The 16,766-nt window shown below is 37.6% G+C and overlaps 1 protein-coding gene across 1 annotated transcript in view; it reads left to right on the top strand.

The window, feature by feature from the left end:
* The window catches only part of pros1 (protein S), a 28,394-nt gene that overhangs the window by 7,784 nt on the left and 3,844 nt on the right, over positions 1 to 16,766 (top strand). The window contains exons 4-13 of the mRNA XM_062035518.1: positions 1,431 to 1,514; positions 1,588 to 1,710; positions 1,779 to 1,904; positions 5,791 to 5,919; positions 7,416 to 7,656; positions 7,730 to 7,916; positions 10,449 to 10,613; positions 10,713 to 10,881; positions 13,865 to 14,001; positions 14,064 to 14,292. Of these exons, the coding sequence (XP_061891502.1) occupies positions 1,431 to 1,514; positions 1,588 to 1,710; positions 1,779 to 1,904; positions 5,791 to 5,919; positions 7,416 to 7,656; positions 7,730 to 7,916; positions 10,449 to 10,613; positions 10,713 to 10,881; positions 13,865 to 14,001; positions 14,064 to 14,292 (1,590 nt within the window). The remainder of the gene's footprint in view (positions 1 to 1,430; positions 1,515 to 1,587; positions 1,711 to 1,778; positions 1,905 to 5,790; positions 5,920 to 7,415; positions 7,657 to 7,729; positions 7,917 to 10,448; positions 10,614 to 10,712; positions 10,882 to 13,864; positions 14,002 to 14,063; positions 14,293 to 16,766) is intronic.

Below are 16,766 nucleotides of genomic sequence, written 5' to 3' on the forward strand. Positions count from 1 at the left end.
TATATATAATTTTTTTATGTTTTAGGTCATCTCCATGCAAACCAGAAGGAGCTTTTCTAACATTTAAAGCCCATATTAACAACTTGGTCTCTAAGCTTAGGGTAAAGCTTGGTTTCTTTTTTAGAAATAAAAACTGCTTCTCTCTTAAAGTCAGAAAGAAATTGGTGACAGCAACTATCTTGCCTGTAATTGATTATGGAGACGTGCTTTATTTTAGTGCTTCATCTAAATGCCTCCAGTCCTTGGACACTGTTTTTCATTCAGCACTAAGATTTGTTACTGGCTGTCGTAGTCTCACCCACCATTGTCAACTGTATATGAAGTCAGACTTATCTTCATTGAGTGCACGCAGATACACACATTGGCTGACTATCATTTATAAGGCTCTTTTAGGTTTAATACCTCCATACTTGTGTACTCTGTTACAAAGAAAGAGCAGCTCTTACGCATTACGTTCTAACAATTTGTATGTTTTAACTGTTCCTCATGTACGGACTGAATTTGGCAAAAGAGCTTTTGGCATTGCTGCCCCTATGGCATGGAATGCATTGCAGACTAAACTGAAACTTACAGAACTACTTCCATTTGGAGTCTTCCGTTCTGTCCTGAGGGACAAACAGCGAGAGACGTTTGCACAGTGCCTGTGTTTTTAAAGATGTAAATCTCTGTTGTTTTACAGTTCTCTTATGTATTTTAAAATGTATGTCTTAATGTATTATTTTTGAAACTGCTCTGTGACATGTGCTGTTGACCTCTTGGCCAGGTCACCCTTGTGAAAGAGATCTTGATCTCAATGGGTTTTCTTATCTGGTTAAATAAAGGGTTCTATTTAACCTTTTTTGAAAACGTTTCATTAGGATTATTATATCAAATACTACATTGCGAGAATCTATTTGAATCGTGTTGAATCTATTCGTCACTTCAGGAATCGGAATTGGATCGGTTCGTTAGGTGCCCAAAGAGTCACACTCCTAGTGTTTAAGATGGACAAACCCTTTTCATGCGTAAAACGTACACGGAGAATGCCTGCAACTTGTGGGCGACACAATAAGGAAGTGTTTATTTTTATTATTTAAAATTAGTTATTACTGTTATTAATTATGATTATTCAAAACATTGCAGTGATTTGTTAATGAGCTCTAAGTATGTGCTTTTACTTGTCAGCCTTTGTGGTGTAAAACGAGTAAAACATCAATATAGTATTTGTTGTTCCAATTTAGTTGAGATGACGTTTACAAGGGACACTTAAAACCATGATAACAAATTCATCAAATTACAACAGTTCGATGTCATTGAAAGAAGTATGCCTCAAAACATCGCAACTTTTGCTACATTTTCCGCAAAAGCATGCTGCAAGTTCAGATATTTTAGGCCAGCGAAATCCTGGAGGGACTTTTTTTAGTGGTGAACATCCTGTCTGTCTGTCAAAGTGTGTCTGGGCTCCCACCGTGTGGGCATCAACAAACACAACTCCGACTCCACAATCCCATCTGATCTACGCAGCTGCGTGACTGGTGAGGCCTGCTTCACCTCGTTCAGTCGCCATGTGGAGGAAATGAATGTTATGATCTCCGTGCTGTCGCGCAGAAATCAGCAACCAGTGCACGCCGTATCCGTGCTACAAGGAAGGCTCGCAGCGCTGCGAGGACGGCCAGGGCTCCTACACGTGTGTGTGCAAGCCCGGCTGGAAGGGGCAGTGCTGTAATAACGGTGAGCCGACGACATCCTCTGTACAACAAAATCCCGTCTTGGAGTAATTATTATTGTCGACTGTGCAGACATCGATGAGTGTTCGGATCCCGAGTTCCAAGCGGGATGCAACCAAAAATGTTACAACATTCCTGGGAGCTTCCGCTGCATGTGTGAAGACGGCTACTTCCTCTTTGACAACATCAACTGTATGGGTAAGGCATGGGTATGTACGTGCTATATGAAACGTAGCGTATTGGAGGCTAACATTGGTGCCGTGACCCGGATAAGAGTGAGGTTTACAGGGGTGAGTGTACACCTTCAGAGCTGGGGCTGGAAATTGAGTGGACAGCAGTACCTAGTGCTCTCGACTCTCATTCTGCGGAACCCAGGTTCGAGACCCGGGGAAAAACGGAAACAAGCGGGTTACATTGGTGCCGTGACCCGGATGAGAGTGAGTTTCACGGGGGTGAGTGTACACCTTCCCAGCTGGGGCTGGAAATTGAGTTGACAGCTCGGGCTATAAGATCAGTACCTAGTACTCTCGACTCTCATTCGGCGGACCCAGGTTCGAGCCCCGAGCCGAAACGAAAACAAGCGGGAAAAAAACTGTATATATCACTGAACATATATGTATATATATATATGATGAATATATATTATTGATAACTATATATCACTGATAACTGAATATATTAGTGAACATAACTATATATTACTGAACATAACTGTATATATTACTGATAATAACTATATATCACTGATAACTGTATATATTACTAAATGTAACTGTATACATTACTGAACATAACTATATATTACTGAACATAACTATATATTACTGAACATAACTATATATTACTGATAATACTGTAACTGTATATATCACTGAACATAACTGTATCACTGAACATATTACTGATAATAACTGTGTATATCACTGAACATAACTGTATATATTACTGATAATAACTATATATTACTGAACATAACTGTATATATTACCGATAACTATATATTACTGATAATAACTGTATATATCACTGAACATAACTGTATATTACTGATAAGTATATATCACTGATAACTATATATTATGAAACGTAACTGTATACATTACTGAACATAACTGTGTATATTACTGCACATAACTGTATATATTACTGATAATACTGTAACTGTATATATCACTGAACATAACTGTATCACTGAACATGTTACTGATAACTGTATATATCACTGAACATAACTGTATATATTACTGATAACTATATATTACTGATAATAACTTTATATATCACTGAACATAACTGTATATATTACTGATAATACTGTAACTGTATACATCACTGAATATAACTGTATATTACTGATAATAACTGTATATATCACTGAACATAACTGTGTTATTACTGATAATAACTATATTACTGATAACTGCATATATGACTGAACATAACTGTATATATTATTGATGACTATATATTACTGATAACTGCATATATCACTGAACATAACTGTATATATTACTGATAACTGCATACATCACTGAACACAACTGTATATATTACAAACATAATTGTATATATTACAGTATAACGGGATAAAATGCGGTGTCTTTGACACAAAAGTGTAGTAGAGCTTGTAACAACAGGACAGATGTTTTTGTATCCAATGTGATGCTCAGCAGCAGAGCAACCATGTCATATTGACTTAGAATATAAACATACAGTATATGGATCATGCAGCCATACGCTTACATAAAAGCCAAGCGTGTTTTCTTCCTTCACTGACTTGAGGTTGCGCAATGACAGAATGTGACGGACCTCCCAGGTGTCCAAAAAGCTTCACTCTTATTTCTGCCTGCCTGCTGCGTTGCTCTGGCAGTTTGCGCTGGGACTTGTCACTGTTTATCTTGAGCGTGTGCAGTACAAAGTCTCTCCAAACATGCACGGACTCGGCGAGGAACATTTGCTTTCTCACATCTTTGATCGGCGCAGCTTGTTTGCAAATGGCTTGTCGCTCTCAGCTGTTTGTGATTTTAGCTGATGGTTGTTTGGACTATTTGTTATCCTCACTGTGTGTGCGGCGTGGGTTGTGAAGCGTGCGTTAATCAAACACCAGTTAAACATTTACATGTGAAATATCTGTTAGGTGTTTGAAATCAGCAATTACAGTGAGTCTGGTTAGTTTTGGCCTCAACCCTCACTTAAAGTGTGAGGGAAGAATGCACTACCGACCTGAGAAGTCTGAAGTTGAAAGAGATGATACAGTATTATCTGCTCATAGATGCTACCTGGTAGTTGTTTGCGCACACTGCAACTAGTCCTGGATAGTCCCACTCCTTAATGCTTCAGTCACACGCAGGATTCTCACAGGAATGAGGCAAAAATACGAACAAATGTAACCACTTGTTAAATTATTAAAATATCTTAATATTTTTATATATATATATACTGTATATATATGCATATGTGTGTGTATATATATATATATATATATATATATATATATATATATATATATATATATATATATATATATATAATACACATATGATATATATCATATACTGTATACATATCATATATATATATAGATATATCATATATAGATATATCTGTCATATATATATATATATATATATATATATATATATATATATATATATATATATATATATATATATATATATATATATATATAGACAGATATATATATATATATATATATAGACAGATATATCTATATATGATATATACAGATATATCTATATATATATGATATGTATACAGTATATGATATATATCATATGTGTATTATATATATATATATATATATATATATATATATATATGTGTGTATATATATATATATATATATATATATATATATATATATATACACACTACCGTTCAAAAGTTTGGGGTCACATTGAAATGTCCTTATTTTTGAAGGAAAAGCACTGTACTTTTCAATGAAGATAACTTTAAACTAGTCTTAACTTTAAAGAAATACACTCTATACATTGCTAATGTGGTAAATGACTATTCTAGCTGCAAATGTCTGGTTTTTGGTGCAATATCTACATAGGTGTATAGAGGCCCATTTCCAGCAACTATCACTCCAGTGTTCTAATGGTACAATGTGTTTGCTCATTGGCTCAGAAGGCTAATTGATGATTAGAAAACCCTTGTGCAATCATGTTCACACATCTGAAAACAGTTTAGCTCGTTACAGAAGCTACAAAACTGACCTTCCTTTGAGCAGATTGAGTTTCTGGAGCATCACATTTGTGGGGTCAATTAAACGCTCAAAATGGCCAGAAAAAGAGAACTTTCATCTGAAACTCGACATTCTATTCTTGTTCTTAGAAATGAAGGCTATTCCACAAAATAGTTTGGGTGACCCCAAACTTTTGAACGGTAGTGTGTATATATATATATATATATATAAATAAATTAAAAAAGATATATATATACATAAGGCCAGAATGTGATTTTAAATAAATAATCATATAACCTGTCATTATTTACTGAATATGATTATGAATATGCGCTGAATGTAAAACACAGACTTTCATGTATGGGTGACATGACTCGTAATAATCCATCATTATTATTATTATAAATATATTAGTATTAGTGCATCTGGGGTTAAGTGTCCCCCTCTGTTTGTCACTTTATACAAGGGTCCTTGAACGCACCACAGTTATGCGCATATGAAATGCAAGAGGGAACAGCATACGTAACTTTTTCCTACGCGACCACAAATAAATGTATCATATTTTTACCTTTCTTCTATCACCTCATCTTTTGTTTCAAAATGCTGGTGCTGTGTGTGAATATTTTAAAGGTGAGTTTTGATGACTTTATGAACCGTTTGTATTTTTTGATAGAGGGGCGTTGGAGTCTGAGACATTCTTAATTGGATCTAAGCAACCTTATTATTGAACTTTCACGGCAACATTTGTTTATTTTTATGAATGACATACTGAAATGGGGAAAAAAACACATCTTCAAACTTTCATATCAGTTTGTCTCTGTAAAAAGACATTTATAAATAACAATTTTAAGGCCTCTCTCCGGTAACTGTTTCCAGATGTCAACGAGTGCCTGATGTACCCCAGTATTTGCCAGAAGCCTGCTACATGTGTCAACACACCGGGCATGTTTGAGTGTGTGTGTCCCCCCGGCTTCAAATACAACTTCAATTCCAAAAGCTGCAATGGTGAGTGATGATACCACTCCTGACATCCTACTACCACTGTTACAGCCTCATTTTAAAACAACTTAAGTCTTTTTATTAGTCAGATACGCAGGGTCATAAAGGGTCATTGAACGCACCACAGTTACCGTATTTTTCGGGACTATAAGTCGCTCCGGAGTATAAGTCACACCGGCCGAAAATGCATAATAAAGAAGGAAAAAAACATATATTAGTCGCACTGGAGTATAAGTCGCATTTTTTGGGGAAATGTATTTGATAAAAGCCAACACCAAGAATAGACATTTGAAAGGCAATTTAAAATAAATAAAGAATAGTGAACAACAGGCTGAATAAGTGTACGTTATATGAGGCATAAATAACCAACTGAGAACGTGCCTGGTATGTTAACGTAACATATTATGGTAAGAGTCATTCAAATAACTATAACATATAGAACATGCTATACGTTTACCAAACAATCTGTCACTCCTAATCGCTAAATCCCATGAAATCTTATACGTCTAGTCTCTTACGTGAATGAGCTAAATATAATATTATTTGATATTTTACGCTAATGTGTTAATAATTTCACACAAGTCACTCCTGAGTATAAGTCGCACTCCCGGCCAAACTATAAAAAAAACAAACTGCGACTTATAGTCCGAAAATACGGTATGTTCAATGAGATGCAAAAATTATATTTATACTTAACTTTCTCCTGTGCTGCCACAGACAGATTTCTTCGATGTTTACATTTCTTGTATCACCTTGTCCTTGTTGCTGGTATCGAAATATGGCACCGTTTAATTTTATGTCAATCGATAAAAACTAGGGATGTCCGATAATGGCTTTTTTGCCGCTATCCGATATTGTCCAACTCTTGATTACCGATATACAGTCGTGGAATTAACACATTATTATGCCTAATTTGGACAACCAGGTATGGTGAAGATAAGGTTCTTTTTTTTTTAAATTAATAAAATAAAATAAGATAAATAAATTAAAAACATTTTCTTGAATAAAAAAGAAAGTAAAACAATATAAAAACAGTTACATAGAAACTGGTAATTAATAAAAATGAATAAAATTAACTGTTAAAGGTTAGTACTATTAGTGGACCAGCAGCACGCACAATCATGTGTGCTTACGGACTGTATTCCTTGCAGACTGTATTGATATATATTGATATATAATGTAGGAACCAGAATATTAATAACAGAAAGAAACAACCCTTTTGTGTGAATGAGTGTAAATGGGGGAGGGAGGTTTTTTGGGTTGGTGCACTAATTGTAAGTGTATCTTGTGTTTTTTATGTTGATTAAATAAAAAAAACTATACCGATAATAAAAAAAACGATACCGATAATTTCCGATATTACATTTTAAAGCATTTATCGGACATCTCTAATAAAAACCGATAGTACCGACGCAATTGGGTCGGCGCCTACAACCTCGATGTCGTGGCGGCCCGATCCTTTACGTGTGCTGAGGGTTTACCTTCTGAATGCGTGGTTGCAGACGTGGATGAGTGCCAGACGGGCGTGTGCGATGGCATCTGCATCAACAACATTGGCAGCTACACGTGCCACTGCGACGGCCGTCAGGACCTCCGCTTGGCGGACGACGGGCGCAGCTGTGAGAAGATCCCCGTCTGCGTGGAGTTGTACGACTCCAAAAATGCGGAGATGCTGTACCTGGGGGAGCAGTTTGCTGGGCTTCCCGGGATATTTCTGCTCTTTCGCCTGCCAGAGTACACAAAGTGGGTGCAACAGTGATTAATATTACAAATATTACACCATGCAGCATAAATATCCTCTTCCGCCGTGTGCTAGGTTTGCAGCCGAGTTCGACTTCCGCACGTTTGACCCGGAGGGAGTTATCCTCTATGCCGAGTCCTCCCGGGACTCGTGGTTCATGCTGGGGCTACGAGGCGGACATATTGAGGTCCAGTTTAAAAACCCTCACACTTTCAAGGTGACCAGTGGAGGCAAAGCCATCAACGATGGACAGTGGCATGTGGTGAGAAGACTTGTTCAGTGTCAATGGAGCAGCAAGGTGTCCAACTCATTTTTATTGCGGCCCACGTTGCAATTATGGCTGCCCTCAGAGGGCCGCTTGTAGCAGTGAATATAATCAATGCACAATTTGCATAGCAACTCATTTGGATCATTATATTTTTTGGCCTTATTTTTTTACTTTTTCATTCATTTTGATCATTTAACAAAAAAAAAAAGGCTTGGAACATATTGTTACATGATCAGGCCAAGTTAAATGATGTGGCTGGCCAATTTACATGATGTGATAGGTCACATCAAATGTGGCAGGCCAATTTAAATGATGTGGAGGGCCACTTTAAATTACGTAGTGGTCCACATGAAATGATCTGGCGGGTCACTTTAAATGATGCGGCAGGCAAAATTAAATGATGTGGCTGGTCACTTTAAATGATGTGGAGGGCCACTTAAATTACGGCGTGGTCCACAATAAATTATATGGTGGTCCACGTAAAATATTGTGGCGGACCACATGAAATGATGTGGCTGGTCACTTTAAATGATGTGGCAGGCCAAATTAAATGATGTGGTTGGACACTTTAAATGATGTGGGGGGTGTCGAGGGCCACTTTAAACACGTAGTGGTCCACGTAAAATATTGTGGCAGGCCACGTGAAATGATCTGGTGGGCCACTTTAAATGATGTAGCAGGCCAAATTAAATGTTGTGGCTGGTCACTTTAAATGATGTGGCGGGCCAAATTAAATGATGTGGCTGGACACTTTAAATGATGTGGGGGGTCACATGATGTGGAGGGCCACATTAAATTACGTAGTGGTCCACATTAAATTACATGGTGGTCCACGTAAAATGTTGTGGCAGGCCACATAAAATGATGTGGCATGACACTTTAAATGATGTGGCGGGCCAAATTAAATGATGTGGCTGGACACTTTAAATGATGTGGGGGGTCACATGATGTGGAGGGCCACATTAAATTACGTAGTGGTCCACATTAAATTACATGGTGGTCCACATAAAATGTTGTGGCAGGCCACATAAAATGATGTGGCATGACACTTTAAATGATGTGGCGGGCCAAATTAAATGAGGTGGAGGGCCACTTTAAATTATGTAGTGGTCCACATTAAAATATATGGTGGTCCACGTAAAATGTTGTGGCAGGCCAAATAAAATGACGTGCCACATGAAATTATCTGGCGGGTCACTTTAAATGATGTGGCAGGCCAACTTAAATGATGTGGAGGGCCACTTTAAATTACATCGTGGTCCACATTAAATTACATGGTGGTCCACGTAAAATGTTGTGGCAGGCCATGGAAATGATGTGGCCTGCCACATGAAATGAACTGGCGGGTCACTTTAAATGATGTGGCAGGCCAAATTAAATGATGTGGCTGGTGACTTTAAATAATGTGGCGGGCCAATTTAAATTACGTAGTGGTCCACGTAAAATGTTGTGGCGTACCACATTAAATGATCTGGCGGGTCACTTTAAATGACGTGTCAGGCCAAATTAAATGATGTGGCTGGTCACTTTAAATGATGTGGCGGGCCAACTTAAATGATGTGGAGGTCCCCGTTAAATTACGTGGTGGTCCACGTAAAATGAAGTGGAAGGCCACCTTAAATGATCTGGTGAGTCACTTTAAATGATGTGTCAGGCCAAGTTAAATGATGTGCCGTGCCTTATGAAATGATCTGGCAGGTCACTTAAATGATGCGGCAGGCCAAATTAAATGATGTGTCTGGTCAATTTAAATGATCTGACGGGCCACGAAAGATGACGTGGTGGGTCACTTTAAATGTTGTGGCGGGCCACATTTAAACGAAATGGCAGGCCAGATCAGGCCCTCGGGTTTTGAGTTTGACACCTGCGCAATAGAAAATCGTTGATGTTTGATGTAAAACGTTGTGGCAGGCCATGTAAATTGACGTGGCGGGTCAATTTAAATAACGTGCCGCACCATTTTTAAACGATGTAGGGGGACAATTTAAACAATGCGGCGGCCCACATAAAATTACGTGGTGGGTCACTTTTAATGTTCTGGCGGGCCACTTTAAAGGATGTGGCAAGCCAGATCTGGACCCCGGGCTTTGAGTTGGACACCTGTGGAATAAAGAATCTTTCATGTTTGATATAAATTTATGTGGCGGGTCACATAAAATGATGCCGTGGTCCATGTAAACTGATGTGGCAGGCCACTTTGAATGAAATGGTGGGCCACTTTAAACGAAGTGGCCCACCAGGTCTTGAGTTTGACACTTATGCAGTAGAGGATCTTTGACGAGCAAAAATATGACTATATTATTGATTTATGATAAATGTAGAGCTTAATTGGTTATGTGACAGAGCTCTTAACTGAAAACACTTGTATCTCAAATCAACGTTTCCGTGAAATGAACTGAATTCAGTTTAATTGGTGCTTTCCTCCCCGCATATTAGCACAATTATAAAACACTACAGTATTATTTTGATACTGCTCCATCCCTGACATGTTGTATCTTGCAGTGATATGATATCATATTCATGCAGATCTCTGTGGATGAACTGGAGAACAGCATCAGTGTGAAGATCAGCAAGGAGGCCATAATGAGCATCAACAGTCCAGAGAGTCTCTTCACGCCTATTAATGGCAAACTGGAGACCAAAGTTTACATCGCCGGTTTGCCCAACCGCACCAACAACGTCATCAAACCCGTAAGCCGACTGCATTTGGGGGGGAAAAAGAGAGCTGCTACATAATAACATTTATGAAAATGATTAAATTCTATAATGAAATAGTCACGCGTCTTATAGATCAACCACAGACTCGATGGCTGCATCCGGGGCTGGAACATGATGAACCAGGGAGCGTCCGGCGTGAAGGATGTCATCCTGAAGAAGAAGAGTAAACAATGTTACGTGTATGTTGAACCAGGCTCTTTCTTCACTGGGGAAGGATTGTCACACTTCAATGTTGACTACAGTGAGTAAGTTCAATGCAGACTAGGATGGAAGTGATCATAATCTCGCCTTGCAGAGCGGAAAGCTTCTCCGAGATGTTATCCAGTTTGCGATTTAGTCCCTGCCCGTTCCATCAATCATGATCTGGATACTTTGAACGGCTGGCCTCACTGTTAGTATCTAAAAGCTTTGATTTCCTTAACGGAAAGAATTGCCCGGCACACAACACTCCACTTCTCCCACACACCCATCATGTATTCATGTAACCTCATATTCCGTCAGGGCAGACAGGATCCCCCAAACCCAAACTTTTTGTCGAGAAAATCCTGTCAAATGCATTGAGAGACCAGTCAATCAATTCTGTGTTTTAGGTTTGGAGAACGGTGAAGGGGAGAGGCTCCAAAAAAGACGCGACACGATTAAAAAGCAAAGCAGGGAAACATGAGGGAGAGGGAAGGGAAGTGTCCGCCTTCATTGAGAGCAAGCAAGAAAACACTTATTTTCCATTAGGGATGTCCCCATACAACTTCTTCACTTCAAATCCAATACTTGAGTATTGGCACGATTCATAGTACAGATTTTTATTACTTTGTAGAGTGGAATATTATAAAAGTTTTGATCAAATTAAATGATTTCAAGAAAGAACAATATTAGGTATGAAAAACACTAACCTATTTATTATTAACCCTCTTGAATGGACTCATGCCGTCTTTAAATTGAAGTCAAGTCGGGATCTTTCTGTGTGGAGTTTGCATGTTCTCCCCGTGACTGCGTGGGTTCTCTTTGGGTACTCCGACTTCCTCCCACCTCCAAAAACATGCACCTGGGGATAGGTTGATTGGCAACACTAAAATTGGCCCTATTGTGTGAATGTTGTCTGTCTATCTGTGTTGGCCCTGCGATGAGCTGGCGACTTGTCCAGGGTGTACCCCGCCTTCCGCCCGAATGCAGCTGAGATAGGCTCCAGCACCCCCCGCGACCCCGAAAGGGATAAGCGATAGAAAATGGATGGCTGGATGGATGGTGATTTTTTTTGATGACACCTAAAAGCTCATGACGCAGTAAGTTGAATGATGCGGACACGTTTTTTACCGGATACCTTCTAATACGCTTCTGCCTTGGAGACTTTGTATGTGTAAGTACACTTCAAAAAGTCAGTGTTCAAAAACAAGAAAAAAAATACAAAAATGAGGGGTATTTTATTTGAACTAAGCAAAATTATCTGCCAATAGAACAAGAAAATTTGGCTTGTCAAAACTTTCCAAAACAAGTAAAATTAGCTAACTTCAATTAACCCAAAAATACCTTAAAATAAGAATATTCTTACTAACAAGTGCACTTTTCTTGGTAGAAAAAACAAATATGAGACCTTTTTTCTCAATATGTTGAAAAATATTCTTAAATGAAGTAAATGCTAGTGCCATTATCTTGACATAATGATATGCGCTTGGCATTACATTTCTTGAAACCAGCAAACTTACACTAAAAACTAATTTACTGTTCTTAATGGAAAGGCAACAAGGCAACCGCTTGTTACTCTCTGGGTCTACTAGCCGCTCAGGCAAATCATATGGTCTAAAAATGCATTTTTCCATGTATAACATGACATCATCGCGCCAAATGCGTGCTCTTTTAGTCAATTAGTGCGCATATATACAGCCCGGCTCCCCGCCAAAATTTTGTTAATTGTAATTTTGAAGAATTTATCTGAATGTGCATAAACTATTTCTGTTTAAAACTGTTAGAAATGTCACATGTTAAATGTTTAAATATTAACTGTCCGTTTACTGTACTGTGCCAACCGTACTACGATATGATTTTCTATTGTTTCATTGAAAATAAAACAGCAAAGTCCATTTTGCCGTCATCCGTTTTAATTATGAGACACAATTATGTCAAAGTCATGATTTTTTTTTTATGCTTGAAATAAGAAATTATTACTTTAAAAAAGTAGTTTTATACTTGTGAGTGTTGATGACACAGCTTTGCAACAGTTGATATTCTAGTTTCAAGCATGTTTCACTCAATATACACTACCGTTCAAACGTTTGGGGTCACCCAAACAATTTTGTGGAATATCCTTCATTTCTAAAAACAAGAATAGACTGTCGAGTTTCAGATGAAAGTTCTCTTTTTCTGGCCATTTTGAGCGTTTAATTGACCCCACAAATGTGATGCTCCAGAAACTCAATCTGCTCAAAGGAAGGTCAGTTTTGTAGCTTCTGTAACGAGCTAAACTGTTTTCAGATGTGTGAACATGATTGCACAAGGGTTTTCTAATCATCAATTAGCCTTCTGAGCCAATGAGCAAACACATTGTACCATTAGAACACTGGAGTGATAGTTGCTGGAAATGAGCCTCTATACACCAATGTAGATATTGCACCAAAAACCAGACATTTGCAGCTAGAATAGTCATTTACCACATTAGCAATGTATAGAGTGTATTTCTTTAAAGTTAAGACTAGTTTAAAGTTATCTTCATTGAAAAGTACAGTGCTTTTCCTTCAAAAATAAGGACATTTCAATGTGACCCCAAACTTTTGAACGGTAGTGTAGGTCATACAATCTCAGCAACAAGCTGTAATATCTTACTGAGATCATTTAGGACCAAAACCCTTAAAACAAGTAAAACACTCTAACATAAAATCTGCTTAGTGAGAAGAATTATCTTATCAGACAGAAAATAAGCAAATATCACCCTTATTTGACATATGTAATCTTACTTAGATTTCAGTTTTTGCAGTGTAATATGCAACTATAATTATTTGTCACCTGTTTATATTGACCAATGTGCTGTTTTAGACACCGATCTGATATAGATATTGGATATCGGTCTGATATCAACAAAAAAATATCATTTCAAAATGTCAGTATTTTGTTTTTTTTTAACCTGTGTAAGTTAGAGGTGGGGAAAAATACCGATACGGCAACACAGCGATACGTTTTCTAACGATATATTACATGGATTTGTAATATTAATTAGGGGTGTCCTGTGTGTTCAGGTGACTCTGGCAGTTGGAAGGTGGATTTAAGGCTGAACATACGTCCTTCCAGCAGCACGGGGGTCGTCTTCGCTCTCGTTTCCGACGACGTCGTCCCGCTGTCGGTCGCCGTGTTGTCGCAAGGAGAAGAAGACGCGGTACGTCACACTTTTGCCCCAACGACTTGAGAACACGTCAACTTTACCACGTCTGATGCCAGAACCTGCAAGTGTTCCTGGATGGGGTTCCCGTGGCGACGCTGGACTCGCTGATGCTGTGCTACCCCGACCACTTGACGGTGCTGCTGAGCGTGACGCCGACCGGGATGCAGCTCTCCGCCAACTCCTCCACTGTGACGTACGCGGCGCCCGACGCCCTGCTGGAGGCACTGCAGCGCCTCCACTCCAGCATGCAGAGCCCCGTCAGAACCTACATCGGTGGGATACCAGGTCAGTTGCAAAGACCGGTGGTCATCGTGTACTCAAGAACATTTGACACAGGCGCCAATTTCCCTCCCGAGCCCTAATCGTTCCAATATGTCTACCAAGCAGAGGTATCTAGTTATAGCACAGCTGTTTTTGAGAGGCCTTCCAAAAAGTGCTTCAAAGCAAACTTCAAGCAGTTCCAGGAAGCTTTCTCCCCTAAGATTTGCCAAGTGGCATGGTGGCCATTCCGAATCATTCCGGTAACAAATGCTCTGTTTTTCTTTGTGGTCTCGCTTGTCAGGAAGTGAAGATACAAGAATTGACAGCACAGATGTGAGGTCACTGAAAGGATTAAAGAAGATCTGTTGTGTTCATCGGATTTAAAGGACTTTGCCCATCGGAGCACATTTTTTGGTTTATTTTCTAGATTGAAACACGATTTGATGTCGTAGATATTTAGCGACAGACGTGCAAAATGTAAACATTTTATCACACTTTTCTAGCTGATAGATTTTGAATAATTAGAATAGGATAAGAAAGGATAGACAAAAGTAAGGTGCAAACAAATGAAAACAAGAGGGAAACATTAGCTCTGCATGTTAAATCCTAATCTAAATATAAATGTTTCATCAAAATATAAATACAATTGTAGAATTTTAAATCTAAATGTTGAATCTAAATGTTCAATTTAAATGTTAAATATACATGTTAAATATACATCCATCCATCCATTTTCTACCGCTTGTCCCTTTTGGGGCCGCGGGGAGTGCTGGTGCCTATCTCAGCTGCATTTGGGCGGAAGGCGGGGTACCCCCTGGACAAGTCGCCACCTCATCACTACATATTAAATTTAAATGTTAAATATAAATGTTAAATATACATTTTATATCCAATCTTAAATTTAATTGATAAATTAAAATGTTAAATACAAATGTTCGATTATAAATGTTACATTTCCATCCATCCATTTTCTACCGCTTGTCCCTTTACATCTTAAATTTAAATGTTAATTTTTTCTTTTTAATTTATTTTATTTTATTTATTTATTTATTTATTTTTGTTTTGTTTTGTTTTAAATGTTAATTTTAAATGTTAAGTTTACGTGTTGAATTACAAATGTTAAATGTTAATCCTAAATTATAAATGTTCAATTGAAATATGAAATCTAAATGTTAATTATAAATGTTAAATTAAAAATATTGATTCTAAATGTTAAATTTAAATGTTACATCGAAATTTTAAATGTTAAATCTAAGTGTTAAATTTTTTTGTTAACCTAATATGTTAAATCTAAATGTTAAAGTCAAATGTTAATCATAATTGACAAATTAAAAATGTTAAATTCAAATGTTTAATCCATCCATCCATTTTCTACCGCTTGTCCCTTTCGGGGTCGCGGGGGTGCTGGAGCCTATCTCAGCTGCATTCGGGCGGAAGGTGGGGTACACAATCTGAATGTAAAATTCAAATGTTAAATCTGAAGGTTAAATTTAAAAATGTTAGAACTAAATGTTGAATTCTAAATGTTAAATTTACATGTTCAATTACAAATGTTAAATGAAAACTTTAAATCTAAATCCTAATTGTTTAAATTTAAATATGAAATCTAAATGTTAATTATAAATGTTAAATCTAAATATTGATTCTAAATGTTAAATTTAAACGATTGGAGCATCGAGCATTGGCCGATACCGATATTAATTTTATACGATATTGGCACAAATCATAGTTCATACTTTTATTTTGTAATGTGAAATTTTAGAAAAGGTTTGATCAGGTAAAAGTACTCAGCAAACAATGGTAGGTATGAACTAACCTTATGACAGACCTATGCAGTCTCTAAATTGAAATGGACTTTTAATTTTCTATTTGGCGACACTTAGTGGCCACAATAGTTCAGTAAGTTAAGTTCATGACACAGTAAATTGAATGATGCGGACACATTTGTTACTGAATACTTTCTATTACTCTTCTGCCTTGGAGACTTTGTGCGTAAATAATATGCAACTATTATTATTTGATACTAGTTTATATTGACAAATGTGCTGTTTTACACTGCAGTATTGTTCAATGTAGGACACTTATGTATGTCTAGCTTGTGTGCTATTGTGTAGCTGCTGGCTCCTAGTAGCCTAGCATGTTTACCTTTTGTAAATGATTTGACTAAAATACAATAAATTGTGTGCTTATTGGAGGACATTTAGATGTTAAGTGGCTGTCCAGCTTTGCACAATTAAGAGGTTTGAGATGCAAGCCGATATCATCTGATACTTGTTTTTTTGCTAATATCGCACCTATATTCGATATCGTTATCGGATAAAGACACCACTAGTCATTAGGTGTGTGGCCTACAAACACAAATAACTGTCTCTAACTTGGGATATGTCAAAAAAACATATTAACCGACTTAACAGCTGTGGCTGTAGGCAACCTTCTGATGGGATTTTTTTTTTACATGCACAAAGTGTCAATAGCTGCATTTGCAGTATCAGGAATAA

This window comes from Entelurus aequoreus, linkage group LG02 (assembly GCF_033978785.1).
Source record: "Entelurus aequoreus isolate RoL-2023_Sb linkage group LG02, RoL_Eaeq_v1.1, whole genome shotgun sequence".
Taxonomy (NCBI): Eukaryota; Metazoa; Chordata; class Actinopteri; order Syngnathiformes; family Syngnathidae; genus Entelurus; species Entelurus aequoreus.